The sequence below is a fragment of the Triticum dicoccoides genome, chromosome 7A (genome assembly GCF_002162155.2).
Source record: "Triticum dicoccoides isolate Atlit2015 ecotype Zavitan chromosome 7A, WEW_v2.0, whole genome shotgun sequence".
Lineage (NCBI taxonomy): Eukaryota > Viridiplantae > Streptophyta > Magnoliopsida > Poales > Poaceae > Triticum > Triticum dicoccoides.
This window is the reverse complement of record NC_041392.1, coordinates 202556789-202579916: the sequence shown is the minus strand read 5'-3', so window position 1 is coordinate 202579916 and position 23128 is coordinate 202556789. Positions and strand designations below refer to the sequence as shown.

Below are 23128 nucleotides of genomic sequence, written 5' to 3'. Positions count from 1 at the left end.
AAAGTGCCACCCTAGGGCCACTTTCTGTGCGCCGGCATCGTAAAAGGGGCAAAAACAACCTAGCCATGCCCCCAAACGTCCCCAACACCTCATACTAGCGCCGGCAAACCTAGCCCAGACCCAACGCGCTGGAGGGCTCCTGGGGCGCCGGTGGAGGCAACGGCCAATCCTACTCCTCCACGCATTCTTTTTTCTGGCCCACCCAAGCGCTTTGTGTCCAGCGATTCTTTTGAGGACGCCAACGACTGGGAACACAGATTCATGGAAACGCCGGCGGAAGCGTTTTGCTCCCCAAGACGTGCTATTTTCGGTCCGGCGACTGTTCTTGGGGGCTCCAACGGCTGGAGATGCTCTAAAGAAATACTAGTTAGACTCGAAAATACCCCACGGAATCTCTGTCTAGGCGCACCCATGTTAAAAGATAATTTTAAAATAGCAAAAAAGTCAAATAATTTTGAAACATTTTTCAATGTGAACATGGTCCAGTGTTATACTAACATGTAAAGTTTCACGAAGAAGTGGTCTTCTGTGCGAAAGAAAACGAATTCGGTTCTATATAAAAATTACTCTCTTCGTAAAGAAATATAAGAACGTTTAGATTACACTGTTATATTTCTTTACAAAGAGAGTACTGTTTAAGGTTTTTGAAGTTGCAATTTTGTCCTTTTCCCCAAAAGAGCACGGAAGTCATTTCTTCGTGAAACTTCATACATAAGTAGAATACTTGATGATGTTTGTCACAATAAGTTATAGAATTGTTTGTTTTAGACATGTTTCAAAATTAATATGGCTTAGCGAGTGCGCTGGACCCATGTCCCAAAGATCTGTATCGTGGTTAGACTCATTTTTTTTGGGCGAAGAATGCCAACAACACATCCGGAGACTGTTTGCACTCTCATCTCTACAATTGCAACTATGATTCTTTTTTTCTTTTTTGAAAAACTCAAATCTATTCACAAACATCGTGGCAGTATAAAAGAACACGAACAATAATTACATTCATATTCATAGACCATCTAGGACAACTATAAGTACTGGAGCGAGCCGAATTCGTGTCGCCGTCGTCACCACTCCCTCACCGGAACCGGACAAACCTCCTTATACTAGACAGTCGGAGTCTTCGTGCTAAGACCTTAAAGGACCAGCGCACCAGAACAAAAATCGTCGCTGATAGAGAATCGTAGATCGGAAGGATCCAACTATAGACACATGAACATAGATGAATAAGACCGGATCCACGCAAATCCAACGAAGACAAACACCAACCGAAATCTTGTGAAATCCACCAAAGACACACCTCCACACGCCCTCCGATGACACGGACGCACCACCGGAACGGGGCTAAGCGGAGAAAACCCCTATTCCATCTCCAGTGAGTCGTCGTCGCCTCGCCTTCCTAAACAGGACACAAACCCTAAGCAGACAAAAAAACACCTAAAATCCAAGCATGAGCCCTTCAGCCGGCAAGGACCGAGATCCACCGCATTTCGATGACCCTAAGGCTACAAGAGATGAGGTAGATCGACGACAGCGCCAGTAGGAGGCAGGAAACTCTAAACGCCTATGAGTATTTCTTTCTTTATCGGGAAGAAAGAATCATTTGTGTATAATTACAACTAGGATTGACTTGCTAATTACAAGCTGCAAAGGTTTAAATTCTAAAATTCCTTTATATAACCTTTGCAAAATAGGGGAAATTAGGAAGACCTATTCCAAATATGTGATTGCAAATGTGAATTGTGTCTATATGTTTTAGGCTCTATATATATACCTTCCTCATACGGTTTTATGGTGTCTTCCTTTTAAAAGGATTTCATCATAGTTTTTGTTCCTTCGATTTTTCCTTTATGGGGACTTGTTTGATATTTTATGCTTTTACTCATAAATTCTTTTTTTCTTCCTAAGAGTGATACCCCCTCCGTCCCATAGTGTAAGACGTTATTACTTTCCTACAGTTTAAAGGAAAATAAATCATTAATTGGCAATGCTACGCGTCCGTCAAGTGATAAACCGATAAAATCAGCCACCTCGACAACAGTCGAATGCCGCCCAAAACAACCGTCCGATCTACCGTCCCAGCCAATTGGGACCCTTGAACAACTAGCTTGTTGCGCTCATGGCTTTGCAACAAAGACCTTGTTGCAAAGGTCCACCGAGATAGCACCACTACCTCGCCATGGCTTGAGCGCCTTAACCATGGAGCATCGCCGGCCGCTGGAGTTGTCGCGCCTCCTCCGACCTAGAACCCCGAGCAGCTGCCTCTACTCCAGCACGCCGACAACGAACTCTCACACCAGGCAGTCCTCTGGCGATTTCTGCAATCGGAGCTATGTTTCTGAAACTTGTACACTCTAACGCGCGGCGCTTTCTGCAACTGGGGCTATGTTTCTGAAACAACACCCCTGTTGCAGAAGAGAAAATATTTTGAAACAATACAATTTTTTTTTTGAAACAAGACCTCTGTTGCAAAAACTTTCTGAAACTAGACCTTATTGTGGAAAGAAAAACTTCGCCACCAAACCCTTTTTTTTTCTGAAAACAAGATCTCTATTGCAGGAAGCTTCTGAAACAAGACGCTTGTTATAAAAACAACTAGCTGCACGGCAGCACGGGACATGTGGTCAGCGCGAGCGCTCGATCAAAATCAATCTAACGGCTATGCAGGCGGCGGATGTTATGTGTGCATCCGCCCGCTTAAGGATAGCGTTTTTTGCCAAAAGAACCTCGTTATTTTTGTTTTCTTTACAGCTATGGCACGCACGTAATTTTAGAAACTTATATTTACCGTGTGATGCAGATAAATGTGTTCTTTATTCTGTTTTAATAACTGCAGGAAGCATGTTTTTTTTTCCTAGTCCTTATTGATTTGATTTGGAACTCCGCGAATCGATGATGACTCAGAGTACACCAGACTGCCGCTGCTACCTGCCTTCCTTCCTTCCTCTTCTTCCTTCCGCCGCCCGCCTCCTCCCCCTCGCCCACCCGCCATGGCCCATCACCACCTCCTCCCTTTACTCCTCCTCCTCCTCCTGCCCCTCTTCGCCTCCGCCGCGGCCACCGGCGACGAGGCGCACCTCTCCGCGGTGATCGGCGACACAGGCCTGGCCTTCGCCAAGGACGTGCTGATCGGCGAGGCGGTGCGGTCGCTCACCCCGCTCCGCCTCCCCGGGGCGGAGAAGGCCTTCCGCGTGCCCTTCCTCGGCGGCATCCGCGCCGCCGTCTCCAACATCACGCTCTTCCACCTCGACGTGGGGGATAACTCCGTCGTCCGCCTCGGCGACTCGGCCCTCGTCGTCGTCGCCTCCGGCATTACCGCCAACATCAGCATGGCCTGGAGCTACTCCTACTACTCCTGGTACTTCCCCGTGGAGATCTCCGACAGAGGCACCGCTTCGATCCTGGTAATCGACTAATTTCCTTTGGCTATTGCGGGCCAGAAGGGGGCGGGATTTGGTGTCGAATGTGCTAGATTTGGTTTGCCATTGTCGTGAAATTCGGTGTGAACTCTGGTTGATTTATTTTGACGGCATCATTGAATTTGTATGCTAGCACTAGTTTGACACCAGAACATAAGCGCCCGGGCTTGGATATTTCTAACTTCTAACGGTGGTTATGTGAATTGTGCGAGTTCCGTGCTTAAGAACCGCGACTTTTAGTAGTACTTTTGTATGCCTTATGAGTTTGAGTTTACCTAACTGTCTAGTGTATTGAAGTGTGAGTTAGTTCCTGACAATCTCTTCAATTTGATGGCTCAAAGAATGGACAGCAGGGGTATAGTGTAAGAATTGTACTTTAAGGGTGAGGATACTCATTGATACAGCAATTACAAGCTGGAGACCAGTACTATCCTACTGGCTCTGTTTTGTTTCTGGTTGTTACATACCATTCGTTTTTCTTTAATTGCTTGAAGAATATTGTGAAGTCTATGTTATCTTTTGGAAACAATAAAAACTTGATCATAAACATCTGAAAATCAAATCATTGAGTGTGGCGAAACACTACACATCATTGTCCCTTTACTGATTTTTCTCGACAGTTAAAGTTATGCTTGAGGAATAAGTCTAATAACTATCATCAACATCATGGTCTTAAAATCTGAAATAACTAGTCAAATGATAGGTAATGCTTCATATTATATTCAAGATATGCTCTCTATATGACTTATGAATTATGATGATATCCTATTATTGCATCATGTAAACTAGGAGCTTCCTAGTCAACTAAGATTCTAAGGTTACTTTCTATTCTATCTTTAGTTGTTGTTTATCTGTTCAGCTAATGAGAAGAAGCAACTCATGAATTTTCCACGTGTGTAAGGTTCAAGGAATGGAAGTTGGGATAACCATGGAAATCAAGAATTATAATGGAAGTTTGGCTCTGAACGCCACGCAATGTGGTTGTTCTGTGAAGGACCTGGTGATATCTCTGGATGGTGGAGCATCTTGGTTTTATCAAGGGTATGTTCTCCTTGTGTATCACTTTAAAAATAAATGCTAAAAAATAAAATACAAGTGGTAGTACTTGAGGATTTAGAGTTTATGAAATGATGTCCCGTGGTGCAAAAAGTGCATAATTTTGTGAGACTAAGACAAACATACGTGATATTTTAAGTGAGCCATGATTTAGTTCAAGTTTTGTACATCTTTTGTGACTAGAAAACAAATGAAATGTGATAGGAGCTAGGGTTCTTCCCGGTCTCGGACGTAGGTTGTAGGGGAACGAGGGAGGCGGGCGAGGGCTGGAGCGCGGCGGCCGGCGGGGTGGCGCCGTCCTTGCGCGGTGCGGCGGCGGCGAAGACAGGAGGCGGCTAGGGTGTCTTATTGCTTAAATCTCAAAACAGTCTTACAACTTGTATATATAACCATGACATGAAATAAAAACTAAGATAACTTGCGGGCTAAGCTTGCCCGGTGGGCCTCCTACGGCCGTAGGTCCGGCCGGTCATAACATCTCTCCCCGCCTGCGCAAACAGCTCATCCTCAAGCTGAAAGTCGGGGTAGTGTTGGCGGAACTCCTCGCGTTGCTCCCAAGTAGCGTCCTCCTCTGAAAGTCCAGCCCACTGATTCAACACGTACCAGGAGCCGCGACGCAGCTGCGCCTTCAATGCCTTCTCCGACTCAGGAAGTAGACGCCCGTCGGTGACCGGCAGCAGTGCGGGAGGAACCGCGGGTGGCTCTCCACGGAAGGGTTTGAGCAAACCCACATGGAAGACATCATGGATCCGCGCACCTACCGGAAGCTGAAGACGGTAAGCCACTTTCCCAATGCGTTCCAGGATAGCAAAGGGACCGACATAGCGAGGACCCAACTTCCTCTTCGCGCGGGGGTCCAGGGACTGCGTACAACGATGAAGTAGACGCAGCCACACCCAATCCCCACCGCGAACTCCGCCTCGCGATGGTTGTCGTCGTAGTAGTGTGTGGCCAACTGCTGGGCCTGAAGGAGGCGTTGCCGGACTTTTGCCAGCATCTCGTCACGGTTGCCCAGAAGAGCACCGGCCGCCTTGGTCCGTGCCAGGGCTGGATCAACAGGAAGAATCGGCGGGGGCGGCCGGCCATAAACCACCTCAAAAGGCATAGCACGGAGGGCGGAGTGATAAGAGGTGTTGTAGCAGTACTCCGCCCACGATAGCCAGTCCACCCATGCGCGAGGGCGATCACCTGTAACACAACGCAAATACATGGCAATCACCTTGTTAACGACCTCGGATTGGTCGTCCGTCTGAGGGTGGAAGGCTGTGCTCAGGCGGAGCTTAACGCCTGCCAGCCGGAAAAGGTCACGCCACACGTGTCCCGTGAACACGGGGTCCCGATCACTGACGATCGAAGATGGGAACCCGTGGAGACGGACAATACCGTCGAAAAAGGCCCGAGCGACAGACGCCGCCGTGTAAGGATGACCGAGCGCGATGAAGTGGCCATATTTGGAGAAGCGATCGACCACCGTGAGAATGACGGACTTGTCGCCCACCTTGGGGAGGCCCTCGATGAAGTCCATGGAAATGTCCGCCCAGACCTGGGACGGCACCTCCAAAGGCTGGTAGCAAGCCAACCGGTTGAAGAGTCTTCGTCTTGTTGCGTTGGCACGTCACACAAGACCGTACCCAGTCACGGACCAGGGCACGATCACCTGGAATGTAGAAGTCGGCGCGGAGACGATGGAGTGTCTTCTGCACACCCTCATGGCCTGCCAAGTGGGCGAGGCGCAACACCTGATGACGGAGATCGTCGTGCGACGGAACAAAAACCCGGCGCCCATGGAGGAGCAGGCCATCAGCGAGGCGCCATGGCTCATCCAGCTCCCCCGCAGCCAGCTGCTGCTGAAGGAGGAGCGCGTCGGCCGCTGCTGCTGTCACCCGTCGGATGTTGGTGAAGAGGGCGAAGGAGGGCCCGGTGATGATGCAGCAGGCCGCCCCCTCAGCCGCACCGTCGGCAGTGTCGGCGTCACACCGAGACAGGGCATCGGCGACGGTGTTAAGGCGACCCGGACGATACTCGACAGTGAAGTCAAACCCAAAGAGTTTACTGATCCACTGGTGCTGCGGCACGGTCGAGAGCCTCTGATCTAGCATGAACTTGAGGCTGTAGTGGTCCGTACGGATCCGGAAGGAGCGACCCCAAAGATAGGGCCGCCAGTGACGCACCGCCTGTACCAAGCCAATGAGCTCGCGCTCATAGGCCGCCAGCTTTAGATGGCGAGCGGCAAAGGGCCGGCTGAAGAAGGCGAGGGGTCCATCGCCCTGATGAAGGACCGCACCGAACCCCGCACCGGAGGCGTCGCAGTCGACGGTGAACGGTAGGTCAAAATCAGGCATCTACAGGACAGGACCCGTCGCGAGGGCCCCCTTGAGGGCCTCGAATGCCGTGGTGGCCTCATCCCAAGAAAAGGCGTCGCGACGGAGAAGGCGCGTGAGAGGGGCCGCGATGAAGCCAAACTCCCGGATGAATTTTCGGTAGTACCCCGCGAGGCCCAGAAATCCGCGGAGACTGCGGAATCGGCCAGGCAGCGACGGCCGCCACCTTATCGGCGTCCATGGCCACCCCCTTGGTCGAGATGCCGTGGCCGAGGTAAGCGACAGAAGGCGTCCCGAACGAGCACTTCGAGCGCTTAAGATGAAGATGGCGCGCCCGAAGCTCGTTGAAGACGATGGCCACATGCTGGAGGTGCTCTGCCCAAGAGGCGTTGTAGATAAGAATGTCATCAAAGAAAACGAGCACAAAGCGACGTAAGTAGGGCCGGAGGACATTGTTCATCAGGGCCTGGAAGGTCGCCGGGGCGTTGGAGAGGCCAAAAGGCATCACCAAGAACTCGAAGTGGCCGTGATGAGTCCGAAACGCCGTCTTGGCGATGTTGTCTGGGTGCATGCGCACCTGATGGTACCCTGACCGAAGATCCAGCTTGGTGAAGAAGCGCGCCATGCAGTTCATCCAGGAGCTCATCGACCACCGGGATAGGAAACTTGTCCTTAAGTGTGAGAGCATTAAGAGCGCGGTAGTCGATGCAGAAACGCCACGTGCCGTCCGATTTGCGAACGAGGAGGATCGGCGCCGTGAATGGCGACGTGGAGATCTGGATAATGCTCGCGGCAAGCATGAGGGCACACTGCCGCTCCAACTCGTCCTTCTGCAGCTGAGGGTACCGGTAGGGCCGTACTGCCACCGGTGCCGAGCCCGGCAGGAGGTGAATACGGTGGTCGTAGACCCGGGCTGGTGGAAGGCCCTGCTGTCGTGGTTCTAAGCCTGACAGTAGAGTGGGGGTAGGTATGGAGAGGCAAGGTCCTAGCTATGGAGAGGTTGTAAACACAAGAGATGTACGAGTTCAGGCCCTTCTCGGAGGAAGTAAAAGCCCTACGTCTCGGAGCCCAGAGGCGGTCGAGTGGATTATGTGTATATGAGTTACAAGGTGCCGAACCCCTCTACCTGTGGAGGGGGGTGGCTTATATAGAGTGCGCCAGGACCCCAGCCAGCCCACGTAGGAGAGGGTTTAAGGTGAGTTAAGTCCGGGGCGTTACTGGTAACGCCCCACATAAAGTGTCTTTACTATCATAAAGTCTACTTAATTACAGGCCGTTGCAGTGCAGAGTGCCTCTTGACCTTCTTGTGGTCGAGTGAGTCTTCGTGGTCGAGTCCTTCAAGTCAGTCGAGTGAGTCCCTCGTTGGTCGACTGGAAGGTGACCTCTTCTAAGGGTGTCCTTGGGCAGGGTACTTAGATCAGGTTTGTGACCCTACCCTAGGTACATGACCCCATCACCTGCGGCTCCTCAAAGAGATCAGGGTGCTGCTGCAGGAGGTGGTCCAACAGCGGATGCTTGGCCTCGGTGGTGGCCGCGGCCAGCTAGAGTGGGGGCGTCGCCGAGGTGCCTCTAATGCCCTCCCACCGGACGCGGCGGCCGAGACGCCAGAAGGTCATCGTCAGGGCGTCGAAGTCCCAAAGGATGGGACCGAGAGTCCGCAAGAAGTCGACGCCGAGGATGAAGTCGAAGCAGCCCAAGTCAATGTCGGCGCATGTGATGGTGAAGTGCTCGTCGCCGATAATGATGGGCACGTCTCATGCGAGCCCATGGCAGCGGAGGCGGTCGCCATTAGCGACGGTGACCTGCAGCTGCTCCCTGCCTGTCGGCTGTAGTGCTAGGCGCCGCATGGTGGCCTCAGGCAAGAAGTTATGCGTGGAACCTGTGTCCAAGAGGGCCACCAGACGCTCGCCCTGGATCGTGAGCGGTAAAAGCATCATCCGTTCATCACGGATGCCGGCCAGCGCGTGGTGCGAGACGATGAGGGCCGTCGCCGGAGCGGGCGCGGGTGCAGGCGCTGGCTCTGTGGTGGCTGGGTCGCTGAGTCCATCACCGGGTGTGTCATCCTCGGTCTCGTCGGTCGTCTCCAAGTAGAAGAGGCGCGGGCAGACATGGCCCGGGGCATAGGGCGCATCACGGTTAAAGCAAAGCCCCAAGCGCCGGCGCTCGAGCTGCTCCGCGTGAGAGAGGCGCCGGAAAGGGCGCGTCGCGGCCGGGGTGGCTGCCGGTGATGCGATCGAAGGCGTGGGTGCTGGCGGGGGTGGGCGGGGAGGGTGCCGGCCCCCACGAGACGAGGGCGTCGGCGTCAAGGCCTGGGCGCGACGCTCGAATGCCCGAGCATAGTACATGGCCGTCTGGAGGTCTTGGGGCCCCTTCAGCTCGACGTCCACGCGGATGTGGTCGGGAAGGCCGCCGACAAAGAATTCCGCCCGGTGTAGGGCCGTCACACCCGGCGCGTGACACGCCAGGGCCTGGAAGCGGTCGGCGAAGTCCTGCACCGTGGAGGTGAAGGGTAGGCGGCCCAACTCGGCCAGGCGGCTCCCGCGCATTGGCGGCCCGAAATGAAGGAGGCATAGCTCGCGAAAGCGCTCCCATGGGGGCATGCCGCCCTCGTCCTGCTCGAGGGCGTAGTACCACGTCTGGGCTGCACCGCGGAGGTGGTAGGAAGCCAGCCAAGTGCGCTCCGACGCGGGCGTGCGCTGCCCACGGAAAAACTGGTCACACTGGTTGAGCCAGTTAAGCGGTCCGAGCCGTCATAGGTGGTGTAGTCGATCTTGGCGAACCGGGGCGGCGTCTGAGTCGTCACGCCAGGGCCCACCGGCTCGGCGAGGCGGAGAGCTGAGGACGGTGCCCGGTCAATGGTGGGGAGGCCGGCGTAGGCCCCCGTGGAGCCAGACGAGGCCCCGAGCTGCAGCGTGGGCACCGACGGGTCCCCGGCCTCCGTATAAACTGGCGGTGGCGACGTCCCGGTGATCCAAGCCAGAATAGGAGATGGTGACGGTGGGAACCGGACCTGCTGGATCGGGAGACCTCCCGGTGTGGACTAGCCTAGGCCGGAGCTGGGCGGCGGCAGTGGAATCTGGACCGGCGCAGCAGGCGCGGATGGCGCGGGCCAGGACGGCCACTGCGGGGCTGGGGCGGGCGCGGGAGGCGTGGGTGGTGCCGCGAGCGCCGGCGCAGGCCACTGTGGCCAGGAAACAGCTGGCGCGGCCGGCTGCTGGAGCGCCGGGTAGCCCTCGGCGATTGCCGCGGGGACCGAGTACCAGGGCAGGGCCGGCGGTCCGGAGGGAACGGCCGGCGGCAGAGGCGGTGGCGGCCCGTACGGGCTGGCCAGGTAGAGTCGGATTCCCTGGACCGCGATGACCAGGTCGTTGAGGACACCGGCCATGGCCTCCGGGGAGTAGAGGGTTGGCATGGTAGATGGTGATTGCGGCGGATCCATGGCGGAGGGGGGGGGGGCGACTGGCCGGTCGACGCGCCGGCGGTGGAATCCATCGGCGCCGAGGGAAGGCCCAGCGGGGCCTCGGCGATGGCGCGGCAGCGGTGGTGGTGGTGATGACATGGTCGAAACCAAGCTAGCTGATACCAAGGTGATAGGAGCTAGGGTTCTTCCCGGTCTCGGACGTAGGTTGTAGGGGAACGAGGGAGGCGGGCGAGGGCTGGAGCGCGGCGGCCGGTGGCGTGGCGCCGTCCTTGCGCGGTGCGGCGGCGGCGAAGACAGGAGGCGGCTAGGGTTTGGGGTTTCCGGCTCCTCTGGGAGCCGGGCAATAGAAATAGTCTTATTGCTTAAATCTCAAAATAGTCTTACAACTTGTATATATAACCACGACGTGAAATAAAAACTAAGATAACTTGCGGGCTAAGCTTGCCCGGTGGGCCTCCTACGGCCGTAGGTCCGGCCGGTCATAACAAAATGTCATTCACAGGTTTGGTCAGCCTCCTTTATAAATACGAACATATCTGATCATTTTATTTGATGTTTTCTTTTTTTATAAATATAATCAAGCACGTCAAAGGCAAAGTTCTCCTAGTTTAATTATGTTTCCTCCCTGGCCTTCTTTTTTAAGGTTTATAAATGCTTTTGAAGACCATATTAGAGCTGCGGTTGAAAAGGTAATACCGGAAAATATTATTGACAGCACATCAAAACTGGATTCGTTGCTTCAAGGTCTTCCTAGGAGTGTTAGTCTGGACAATGTCACTGCTCTGAACATGACTTTTGTCAATGATCCACTATACGGGAATTCCACGATTGAGTTTGATATCAATGGATTGTTCGCTTCTGCAGTTGTTAAGACTAGCAATTTGCAGAAGCATCCCCAGCTTTCATTATCTTGTGGTGGAGCATCAAATATGCTTTTGCTTTCACTCGATGAAGATGTATTCAACTCGGCATTAGAGGTTTACTTCAAGGTAATTAAACATTTTTATTAATACGTCAAGAATGTTCCACCTTGTGGGTTTTACATTATCCCTTTTCCCCTTTCAGGCTGGTTCCATGCATTGGGTTGTAGACAAAGTTCCTGATCAATCTCTACTGAATACAGCAGGCTGGAAATTTATCATTCCTCGCTTATATTGGAACTATCCAAATGATGACATGGTCCTGAACATTTCAATGGCCTCATCCCCACTGATGAGGATTACATCTGAAAAGATTGGTGCTACCATTAATGCAGACATGATAATTGATGTTTTACATGGCACAGAGACGGTTCCAGTTGCATGCATCTCTGTAGTAAGAAATCTCAAATTCTGAACTTTTATGATGTGCTTTTGTTGCTCCATTGCTCCAAGATGGGAGCGAAGAAATTTCAGATGTGTTTACCATCACTGGTTGCACTAACTTCTCTTAACTTCAGCATCGCTTTTTCGAAATTTCAAACCATATATTAATATTTCCAAGTAGGGTTCTAACAGCTGGATTGATTTGTTTCCTTGCAGATTGTTAGCGCGTCAGGTGTTGTGGAGGCATCAGGGAATAAAGTATATGGTACCGTTGGCTTAGATAATTTCTCTCTATCCTTGAAGTGGAGTAAAATCGGAAACTTCCATATGTCTTTGATTCAGGTATTCCACTGTCTTTATTTTATTTATTTTTTATCATTATTAAGGTGATTCCAATTATTCTGTTAGTTGACTTCTGGCTGCCTACTGCTCACATTTTATTTCCTATATAGCAACGGATAGGCATGTGCAGAACACCATTGCAAGTGCAGGCTTTTTCTACATCTATGATTTGTTTATTAAATCATCACGGTTGTTTCATTTTCAGGGAGTGATACGGGTTTTCTTGAACACGGTATGCATGCCGTATCTGAACTCGCACCTGGGGAATGGATATATCTTACCTGTGGTTCATGGCTTCACTTTGAAAGACGTACATGTAGTTACTTCTGCCGAACAGTTGATGCTCTGTTCAGATATTACCTTCGCAAATGCAAGCCGCTTGGCGGCTTTGCCAGTTTTGTGATACCGGGTTGTACAGAGCCTGTAACTTCCATCCGAGCCACAAACTAGGCCCTGGGGGAATAGACGACACTTGCACATATGTGTACATTATTGTTCATAGTCTCTTTGTTGAAATTATTCACATTCATTTGTACAAATTTGTTTCCACTTATCTAATACTCTCTCCGTCCCAAAATAAATGTCGCTGATTCAGTACAAAGTTGTACTAAATAAGCGACACTTATTTTGCGACGGAGGGAGTACAATTCATTCTTGCATATTGATCTGTTGGAAATGAAGTAGTGTCCATGTCTGGTATGTGCACAGCTAGCCACATTAGGATTTAGAAATGTCATATATTCCTTATTGAATTTGTGTACTTTCTAGTGATCTAAACGCTCTTATATTAGTTTACGGAGGGAGTACAAGTTTGAAGAATCTGTAAGCATGGTGCTACTGTACATTGTGGGAAGTTCTGCAGATCAAACGTATTGAATAGATTGATTTGGAAAGTGGTACCTTCGAACCATATCAATGGATTCAGAAAAGCAGGGCTTGAATTAATCCACCAACTTGTACGGTATTAGCTTGTCTTGGTCGTGTGAATCATGCAATGTGTTAGGGACTCTTTGAATTAAAAGAATTTTTTGGAGGATTCATTTCTTAGGATAGTTTTTTCTATAGAGCTTGCTTCGTTTGTACTCCTTTCATTCCGAATTACTTGTTGCAAGTATGGATGTATCTAGAATACATCCATACTTGGTGACGAGTAATTCGGAAAGGAGGGAGTAGGATTAAAACCCATAGAATTTTCTTGATGTTCTACTTCCGCGGTCTTGGTTTATTAGCCCTTTTTGTATTTTGAGTCAAATTTTGAGATGAGAGGGAGGTCAGGAAAAGGGGTATAGAATCAATGGATCACTAGGGACATAGAAATGAGAAGCAACACGAAAGGCGTTGGCATCGACCGCGCAGAGAAGGTCGAATATTACAGTTCCAAAGCATGTGAGGCTTCAAGAGGACATAAGGATCAGATGGTCGTTGTGGAAATACGGCGCCGACTATACATACCTAGGCATGGGCTGCAGCCCGAGGCTAGGTTCGGGCTTCTACTTTCAGGCTTTGGGGGCGGGCTTCCAGTCTTAGTTGTTAAATGCATATTGAAATTCACACGTTTGGGCCGCGCTATGGGGCTTCGGGTTGTCGCTTGGCTGGGCTTGGGCTTGAGAAGAGAGTAACTTTCGAGCTTCCGCCGCTCCCGCAGATTGTGCTCACTTCTTCATGCCATCAAAGACCTCCAAATTGTCAGTGTATAATGAGACGATTGAATCATGCCCTTTGCGTAAGGGAAAGACCGAATCCGAGAGCCAGAGCTTCAGCCGTCACGGCATCCACACACCAATCTATCTTTCCATTCCCTCCTGCAATGAATTGCCTTTCATCCCTCAGAACCGCCCCAACAGTGCCCCTAAGCAGATCTTGATCAAAAGATATATTAACATTAAGTTTGACAAAAAACCCGAAGGCCTTATCCAGCCCTCTTTTTTCAAGATAGCCTTCAGAGAGGAGGCGATAACAAAATTAGTTGTAAGCGTACAGATCCCATAGAAACCTGGTATGCACTCTGAACTATCTCCTCATGTACTATTTTATCCTTTCCCACCATAACTACCAGGCAGTAATGGCAATAATCTATCGAGCATTTGAAAAGCCAAAATGGACAAAACTTGATCTGGTAAAAAATGTAGGAACTCCAGAACCGTCTTTCCAGCATGATCAACTTCGCAGGCTCTATTAATAATTAGTTCGTCCCTAACCGTTTGGACAGGGTGATGAACTTGTCTGTAGAGACTAAAGAGTTTTCTGCAACCAATGAGCGAAGTAGTAAGGATCTTTATGTAAAATACATAACTTATCTCACATGTGTTAGATGTAGATCAAATAGTTTGAAGTGTCTTGATGACATGCATACCACCATCACCAACGGCATTTATAACCTCCCATCATCCGCTGGCTGCCACGCCCCTACCGTTTCCGGCCGTCAGATTTCGTGGCCCGAACATTGCTGGCTGTCCGATCTATTTAGTAGCCCATCCGTAGGTCTAGATGCAGAACCTTCTCTGATCTCTGTCCCCATCGCGCGGTCGCGCCGCTCAAACCCTCCGGAATCCTCATCGCCACTCCCCTGTGGCCCTGTCCCCCACTCTAACCTGGCGCCAAGCGAGCCTTTCAAACTCCCCGTCGCCTTCCAGAACCTTCGAGAAGCGTCCCCCTCCGTCGCGCCATGGGCTGCGGGCGGAAGCGGCCGCGGGGGGGCGGGGAGCTGGGGCGGGTGGCGGAGATCGTGATGGTGCTGGCGGTGGCCGGGGAGGTGCGGGGCGGCAGGGCGCCCACGGCGGCGGAGCGGGCGCTCGTGGCGGAGGCGCGGGGGCGGCTCGCAGCGTCGGTGGCGGCCGTGGAGGTACGGCCCAAGGAGCTGTACCCGAGGGAGGCCGTGCGCACGCTCGTGGAGGACCTCGGGCTCGGCCGCGCCAGGGATCCCGCCGCCATGGACTACCGCCCCCGCAGGGCCTCGATCGCCGAGAGGATCCTTCTCACCAAGCGCAAGGTTTGACACCCTCCCTTGATTCAGCCCATTTGTTGGGTCCTAACTAAGCCTGTTCGGTGGATCCACTCAGAGGCATTGCTCTCTGCTTCTCTCTGTTCAGTGGAGAGCCAGGCACCCTGTAAAAAAACAGCAGCAAGCCACACGTAGTATAAGATTAATCACATACTCCTACTATCGTTGATTAGTAGTACGACCTAGTAGCCATTAGCCAAGCAAACAAAGAAAAAGAAGAACGAAAAGTGCAGAAAACAGAGAAGGGACGAGAGGCGCGGAGGTACCTGCTGCCTGGGTGAAGGAAGAAGGCGTCTGCCAGCATGGAGGGAGGAGGCGGAGGGGATCGTGGTGGCAGTATCGCGTGGAGGAAGATGGGGATGGCAGTGACCGGTCAGTGCAGGCGATGGCAGTGGCGACGAGTGCAGGCGATACTTGAGGATACAGCGTATCACCATATACAATGACAGATGTAAATGATTTTAGGTATATGTGTGTTGCATCAACCATCAAATGACAAAAATGTGAATAGTTTTCTTATTTTATAAGGAAGTATTTGAGTTTACACAATATGGCCAGTTCAATTTTCTTAGTGGTCATGATAGCTTTTAGCTTTGGGGGTCAAATTTCTTCTGTTTCACTAATCAGCATATTAATATGCTGTAATGTAGTTCGATATGTTGGTGCATATATGCTAACTGAAATTTTAAGCATCTTCAATGATTTCTCTTTTGTCTTTCCTTTTGTGAAATAGATGGAACAAGTCAAGGAATCTCTAGTACGTCCAACCACGAATGTTCCTCAGACAACACCCTCAAGTGCAACCGCTATATTCCAGGATGGAGCTTCCAAGTCCGCCGCTGGATGGAACCTGTCAGCTGCTGGGTCATTCCCTGCCTCAACCCCAACCCCAGTAACCATGTCTTCTTCTATCTTGAAGCAGTCCCGACCAAATGAAACACCAGCGGGAGTATCTTCTTCCAAATCAGGTAACCTTCCTTCAATTGTTTCTCTACCACTGGTTGGTTCTGCAAATATTGAAGTGGAAAAGGCTGTTAATTGTCCTAATTTCAGACAAAGAGGAGGTAATGTGTCGTTGCATCCATGTTTGCCTTACACTATCCACTTTATTCATTTTCGTAACTTTTTAATTAAATGTTCTTCCTATTCTCAAGACGGCTGGTGCTTATGTTTAACGCTTGAACCTGGTCTAGCTCCTAACTTCACTCAAATAAATAGCAATATCTTACATTCCATGCAGAAAGATAAATATGTTCCTTAAGAAGCTCATCCTTTACATCCAGGAATAGTTAGTTCCACTAGTATGCATTTTTTGTTGGTGTGCATCAATCTACATTTTAGCTTAACTAGTACCGCAGGCACTCTGTATACCCTGGTTACAGAATCAGCTAATGTGAAGTTATATGCAGAAACTACACAGCACTAGATTTCACAACAGCATTATTACTATGTTACCAATGTTCTATTATTCATAATATAAATTCACAAACACTTCCACCCTATCTTGCATCCTTTATTCATAATATAAACTTTTTCTAGAAGATATTCACACCATGCAATTCTGGTATGTTTGATTTTGAGTGAGATGCATTCCTTTGAATCTGCTTACTCAAAAAGTAATTTTGTCTATGTCACCTTTGTTGCAGCAACTATTGGCCAGACAAATAAATCAGCTCATCTTACTGCTACTAGGTCCAGCCAAAGCACAGTTCAGAGTTCTAGTGCAGGGAAATCTCATGAAAAGAAGGCACCTTCTGCTCAACCTGTCAACAGGAACATTGTTATTGGAGATCATGTTCCTCCGGGAGCAGCAGCATTTATTCAACAGGAACCCTGCTTCTCCAAGCACAACGCGATAGCAAAAAATGTTCAACTGGTTCTGCACCAACCTGCCAACCATCCTAGCTGGACGGTACCATCAACTGAGTATATGCATGCTCGGGTGGACTGTCAAATATGTAAAACATTTATCACTGATGTGGAGAGTTTACTTGTTTGTGATGCTTGCGAGAGGGGTGTACACTTAAAATGCCTTCAGCAGGATGGGAACGAAGGCCTGTCAATTGCAGATTGGTATTGTCCAACCTGTGTAGCGTATAGTAAGGGCAAACCTCTGCCTCCAAAATATGGCAAGGTTACAAGAACAATTGTTGCATCAAAGGCTAGAGGTGTAACTTTGCAGAGAGCATCAGAAAACCCACGCACAAAAGATGAGAGTGAAAAAGTGGCAGGAAACGGAAGTTTCATCAAGCAGAACTCCAGTGAACCTGGTAGGTCTGTACGTAACAGTGACATGTTGGCCTTAGACACTGTTAGTTCAAAAGCACAATTGGGCTCTGCTTCTGAATTTCAAAAGGAAAACACTAAACATACTGACACTCTGTCTAAACAAAAGGAAGGACATGGCCCACCTTCAAGAAGCTTAGTTACAAAGACCATGGAATCCTCCAGTCAAATTGAAAGTAGTGGAGGATCAACATATAGTGCTGCTGGAAATCTGTCGGAGCAGTCTCATAAGCAAAGAGAGACAATTGAGTTACTTCCATGTGCTGTGAATTCAGTAAATGATTCCACACTGCAGGCTACTGCAATTTCTGACGGGGGAAATTCCGACCATTCCTTCATTGACTCATCTGAAATGTGTGGAATAGAAGGAAACTCTGACCAACTTCTGAACAAGGACGAACAAAGAACCAGCAGCGGTAGAACACCAGCAGATCAAAAACATCAAGAGTGTATCTGGTGACATCAAACATGGACTTATGTGCTAAGCATGAAGTTATGGCAGGTCCAAAGAGTGAAGCTGTAGGTTACAGCTCAGATCTTGGTGATGTGGATTGGGTTGGCGATGCCCTGAAAGTTGTGGGCAACATAACTTATTATAACTCCTGTATTGTTGATGGTATAACATACAATCTCCAAGATCATATTTTGATTGGTTCCAAAGATGGCAAGTCTGCTCCATCCAAGCTGCAGGTATCTTTCCATTTTTGTATTATTCCCTCAACTATAGCGTAAATTTAAACCTGTTTGCATGCTAGGATGTTGAAAGGTTAGCACTCCCCTCTTCGTATGTCAAACGCTGGTTATCGTAGAGTGTGTATTCTCTGTAAGACAGTCTTTTCTGCTATCTTTTGCAGTCACTGTGGGAAGAGCATGACTCCCAATCTAAGCTGGCTATGGTTAATACGTATTTCTTTGCTTCGGACATTCCAGAATCGGCTACCAAACCGTCTTCTCCTGAAGAGAATGAGGTGAGCCAAGTGTTTTGATGAAACTGCAAGTCAGAATTTGGGGTTAGATAGAAAATATTTAATCCACATGTGCCAAAAATCACAACCAACCTATGTTGTCGTAGATGCTAATAGTTTGTTCGTTTTCCTTTGTGGTGGTGTCTTCTTACAGGTATATGCTTCAAATAATCAAAAAACAGTAATGGTTTCTTCAATTTGTGGCCCATGTGATGTGTTGCATGTTGACAAGTTTAGAGAAGAGACTAATAGAAGAAATTAGGTGGTCAGTTCAGATAGTAAGCTACATCCAATTTTCTTTGGCAGGTTTGTTTCCAATCTTCTGATATACTATCTTGTATTATTATGATTAGTTAAAACTTGAAATCAGAAATTTATTGTAACTTGTGTAGCACTGGAAATAAGTAATGTTCCTGTAGCTTTGCTTGGATTTAATAATTAGAACTACCCACACAAATAATAAGTCAATGACACAAAACAAAACAAGGTAGTGGTGGCTGAGTGGCATCTGTGGGACGAATCATTAAGCCAGCCCAGTTTTATAAACGGCTGGTTTTGGTTTGTTTCTCCTTATACATACCTTGATTCCTACTCATTTTGTAATTGCTCAGCTAATTGGAGAAGAAAGTTTCGTAATCTTCAAATGATAATTGTATATTTGTGACATCTTTTCTTGAAAAGAACACTGGAAGGTTGTAGTGCTGAACACATCATTTCCTACTTTGCCTGACTACTGTGCTGGTCGTTGAGTCGACTTCCACTATTGGTCATTTTGCAACCGTTTTGCTAGAAATGTTTAAGAACTTTGTCCCTATTATCCAGATTGCCGTTCATGATTCAATAGTCATAGAAGGAGTTGTACGAATAGGCTGCAGTGAGGGACAGAGTATTACTAGCACAAGTTGAGTGACAAATAGCATGTAACAATTCTCAATCATGCATTTATTTCCCCATAGTTCAACATGGAAGAAAATGAACCACCTAACTTGGAGGGCTGCCGAACCATGATTTATTTGTCGATCCAGAGCAGGGGTGCATCACATTTGTCGAATCTTGTATATTCTGCAAGATTTTGATTCTGCTAGCCAAGATTGGTTGGGTTCTTTTGTGATCCTGGATGGCAATATTGTACATCTGGATCATGCTCTTGACACTTGACTAGTAGTAATATAGGATACAGTAGTAGTTGAACTATGAAAGATCATTGTACGGACCTTAGTTCGCTCAATCACTGTTTTCGTGGCCATCGCCACCAACGCCTTAGGCGCAAACTCCCTGACAGATTGATCCTCGATCCATTGACTCTAGTATCTTATTGAGCCTGGGCCTTTTTACAGCCCTGCTCAGAGATGCGATTGGAGTCCATCTTATGCGTGAAATATTCTATGCTGGCCACACAGAAAGAAACCCTATTGGAATCTTAAGGAGTCATATTATACATGAACTGGTTATTAATGATGGGTGTAAACACAGTTTCCAGTATTGTCTCGTATTCTCGTTCAGACGTAAAAAATTATTAGCCATTCCCAACAGAGGTAAGCTAATTATGTATCCAATTATTTTGCAGGTGGAAGTATGATGAATCCACAGGCAGTTTTGTTAGTGTTGATAGTTCGATGGGTTTCTGACATTCTTTTGAATCACAGTTCACAACTGTACATTGCCGGTCGTCTCTCGTTCCAGCCATTTTGCTGGATGTATATGTGAAGGATGAAGCTGAAGTGAGGTTTACATGCATGTTACTGTATTATAGAATGATGTGTACTGGTTCAGATCTTGCTGTGGGTTTGCCTCCTTGCTTCCTATCAAATTGAGCTATTTTCTGTGTTGTTGCAAAATTTAGACCCTTGATTTACTTGGTACCCTTAAAAATCATATCACCTTCTGCATTAGATGTCGATGGATGCTTGATGAGCCACCTGGCAGAGAAGTTGTTTTGCCATTTGATGCCCAAATTCAACGTTATGAGCAAGTCTAGAATAGCCACCATATAGGATATGCAGCGTGCTTCATATGGATATGGAGGCCGTGGTAGATGTGCGCAAAAGTTGCCTTAATGCGGCCTCCATATCTTTTCATTTGAGGGATTAAAACACTATTTTGAGATATCATTGCATTACAAAGGTACATAGGGGGTAGAAAAGTCAATTTGAGGGATTAAAACACTATTTTGAGATAAGATTGCATTACAAAGGTGTTACATGGGTATTTGCATAGAAGGTGATTGCATGGAAGTTATTGAGATCATGCAAAACAGAGGAAACTCACTTGGTCCGGCAGCAGCAATTTATGAAAAATGCTTGTTTTTAGCTCGTAATTTTATTTCAATAGAATTTTCTCATTGTCCTAGGGAGGCCAATATGGCGGCAGATTTGTTGGCTAGAAATTCGGGAATCTGCCTAGAAATTCGGAGGTCTCTAGAACCATTGTCTGGAAATCGGAGCCTCCGGATTTTCTAGTAGATGTATTGACAAACGATGTATCGATGTTTGCACATGAAATATAAACCGCCATAATGGCATTTCCCTAAAAAAAAAAGGTGTTACATGGGTGTAGAAAAGTCAATTAACAACATGTCCGTACTAATGCAAAGAATCATCCATTAGATTTATTACCTTGCAGAGTGGGAATCTTCAACATTTTATTCAGGTATAAAAATGGCTGGTAATCAAACCAGAAAATAGCAGGCCTTGAATGAAGCAAACTGTATCAACAACCATCACCACTCGAGGATATGCATTCCAAGCAATGGCCAAATATAGCCTTATCACAAAACTCTGAAAACAAATGACTCCATGTGACACAAGAAACAGTTTGCTAAAGACCTCCTTTCATCTCCTAGATTTGTGTAGCCACCCCAGCGATCTTGTATCTATGCAACCAGGCAACACCTCCATCTCCATGTTGGTCGTAATTACAGTATAGTGTATTTACACAAGATGTCTTCTCCCAGGACCAGGCAGCTAGTGAGTTTCTGCAGAAGGGTTCGTCAGGAGATCCAGCGCACGCTTCAGGTGCTCCACGGCAATTGACACGTCGTCGAATGCAAGAGCGCCGACGGCAAATCTTGCTGCCTTGTGAGCCTCAGCGATCTTCTCGACCGCCGGCTGGTAATTGCTGTCATACGCGTATTGGCTAGCTGGTGGCGCAGCGGGAGGGGTCGGTGCAGGATGATTTGATGCCGGAGGAGTGTATGATGGAGCAGTTGGCACACCACCATCACTAGCAGGATGGAATGAAGGTTGATGGGTTGTGACAGAAGGTAGTGTGCTGTCCTGGAAGCTCGGGTAAGACTGGAAATTAGGGTAGTTGTATGGAGCAGGTGGGGTTTCTGTAGCGTAGTAGTTTTGAGAGGTGTGCTGGGGTTCAATTGTGTAGGGTGGTTGGTGGTATGTCTGAGGATAAGCTGAAACCTCTGGCTTATCATTGCTCTGAGGATTGTAGCCATCGTCCGAAGGTTGATCTGCTCTTGTGTACGGGGGTGGTGAGTAATTGGATGGTGGTTTATGGAACTCATTTGTAGGGTAGTCTGTGCTTGTGTACGAGGGAGATGAATAATTGGGGTGTGGGGTGTGGACATCATGAGGAGGGTAATCTGTTCCTTGGTATGAGGGAGAGGAATAAGATGAATGTGGTGGGGGTGAAAACTGGGACTGTGGAGATGAGAACTCGGACGGTGGAGGTGGTGGTGAAAAATGTGCCTGGGCAGAGACATGATCATTGAACTTCTCTGCACCTTGTCGAGAAGATATATTTCCTGGCTGGACAGCAGAAAAGCTATCCCTCCTGCTAAAATCCTGTATACAGGAAGATGATAAAATTAAGAAAACTAAAACTTCTTCAACAATCCCTAAAAAAAGATTCTTCAACAAAGACGAAAAAGTAAATAAAGACTAGCCAAATGACCTTGTCTATAGGATGAGGTGATGCTTCATTTCCATTCTGCCGGTTACCAAAAGACTGGCTTCGCCCCATATCCTGATTAATAGACCAAAAATAAGTGACTGTTAATCAGTGAATGTGAAATCTACACAGCAGTACTGTTGCACGTCTGCTATTATTTTTGCATGCTGTGAGACATGCACCTTAATTCAACAAAACGATGGAGCATGAAGAAAAGGTACCAAGTAAACTTTTGCACCTTTTACAGTGTGAGAATGCAAAGTACACGATGGTTACAGAAGCCATTTTACTGAGCAATCACATCCTGTTTGAAAGATAATCAAACATATAGGCAACAATATTGAAGTCCATTGTAGCCCACCACAAATCAATCAAACATGCAAAGTAACAAGATGAAGAAACCAACTATTGAATTTTCTTTTCTTTTTTTACTTTGCATAAGGTTGCCATTTTCTCTCCCCTTAGTAACAATCTTAGCAATGATGAAAACTGATTGTAACTTCGAAAGTGGAAAACATAGGTAGCACCCGGCCTTGTTGGTAAGGTTCAGGAGGGTTGTCGACATATTTTTTGGGAAATGGTACAAGGCTTGGGGCATGTCTGGTTTCCAGCCACAGTTTGCCACGCCTAGCAATATTCAAACAAAATATTTCATGTGTGTATCTTCCAGAGTAGAACCGCAGAATGATCTGTTTGTTGAATGGATAATTATTGTTCACAAATGATAATTGTGTGTGCTTGTCTGCTTGAGTTCTAAGGGTTCTCAAAACTGAACACTGGGAGTGGTACTTATTGAAGACAAACTGGACTGAAGTGATAAAAACAAGGACGCAGTGTCATACAGGCTAGCAATACACACAAAAACTGCCCCTCAAACAGGCAACCATGTAAGCAAACTAAAGCATTGTTCAGATCTGCCACTGATGTTGTTTAAGTGGTTCATCACAGATCATAATTGCTCAGTCGCCAATTCTCATGCATATGGGGGTGACCACTGTGCCACGTAAGTGTGGTGCTCCCTTTTGCTGTTTTGCACACAAAGAGGGAGAGAGGGATACAAGAGAAAGGCGGGAGAGTGCTGCTGCCTGGCATCAAATATGTTGGCACTGCCAA

The 23128-nt window shown here is 48.1% G+C and overlaps 1 protein-coding gene and 2 pseudogenes across 1 annotated transcript; 2 read left to right on the top strand and 1 right to left on the bottom strand.

Annotated features, from left to right (window-relative positions):
- Window positions 1-2945: 2945 nt before the first annotated feature.
- On the top strand, window positions 2946-12391 carry LOC119329774 (putative BPI/LBP family protein At1g04970). The gene is made up of 6 exons (XM_037602870.1): window positions 2946-3401; window positions 4318-4457; window positions 10858-11203; window positions 11280-11528; window positions 11735-11860; window positions 12066-12391. The coding sequence occupies exons 1-6, from the start codon at window positions 2988-2990 to the stop codon at window positions 12261-12263; spliced, it is 1473 nt and encodes a 490-aa protein (XP_037458767.1). The 5' UTR covers window positions 2946-2987; the 3' UTR covers window positions 12264-12391.
- Window positions 12392-14367: 1976 nt separating this feature from the next.
- On the top strand, window positions 14368-19992 carry LOC119329773 (annotated as a pseudogene).
- A 703-nt stretch (window positions 19993-20695) lies between these two features.
- Window positions 20696-23128, bottom strand: part of LOC119328438 — a 4846-nt pseudogene continuing 2413 nt past the window's right edge.

Bases quoted from the DNA above. Each gene is read 5' to 3' on its own strand.
- LOC119329774 (XM_037602870.1), top strand. From the start codon at position 2,988: ATGGCCCATCACCACCTCCTCCCTTTACTCCTCCTCCTCCTCCTGCCC. The intron at 3,402-4,317 runs GTAATCGACTAA...CACGTGTGTAAG, and splicing joins GAGGCACCGCTTCGATCCTG to GTTCAAGGAATGGAAGTTGG. The intron at 11,861-12,065 runs GTATTCCACTGT...TTTCATTTTCAG, and splicing joins TCCATATGTCTTTGATTCAG to GGAGTGATACGGGTTTTCTT.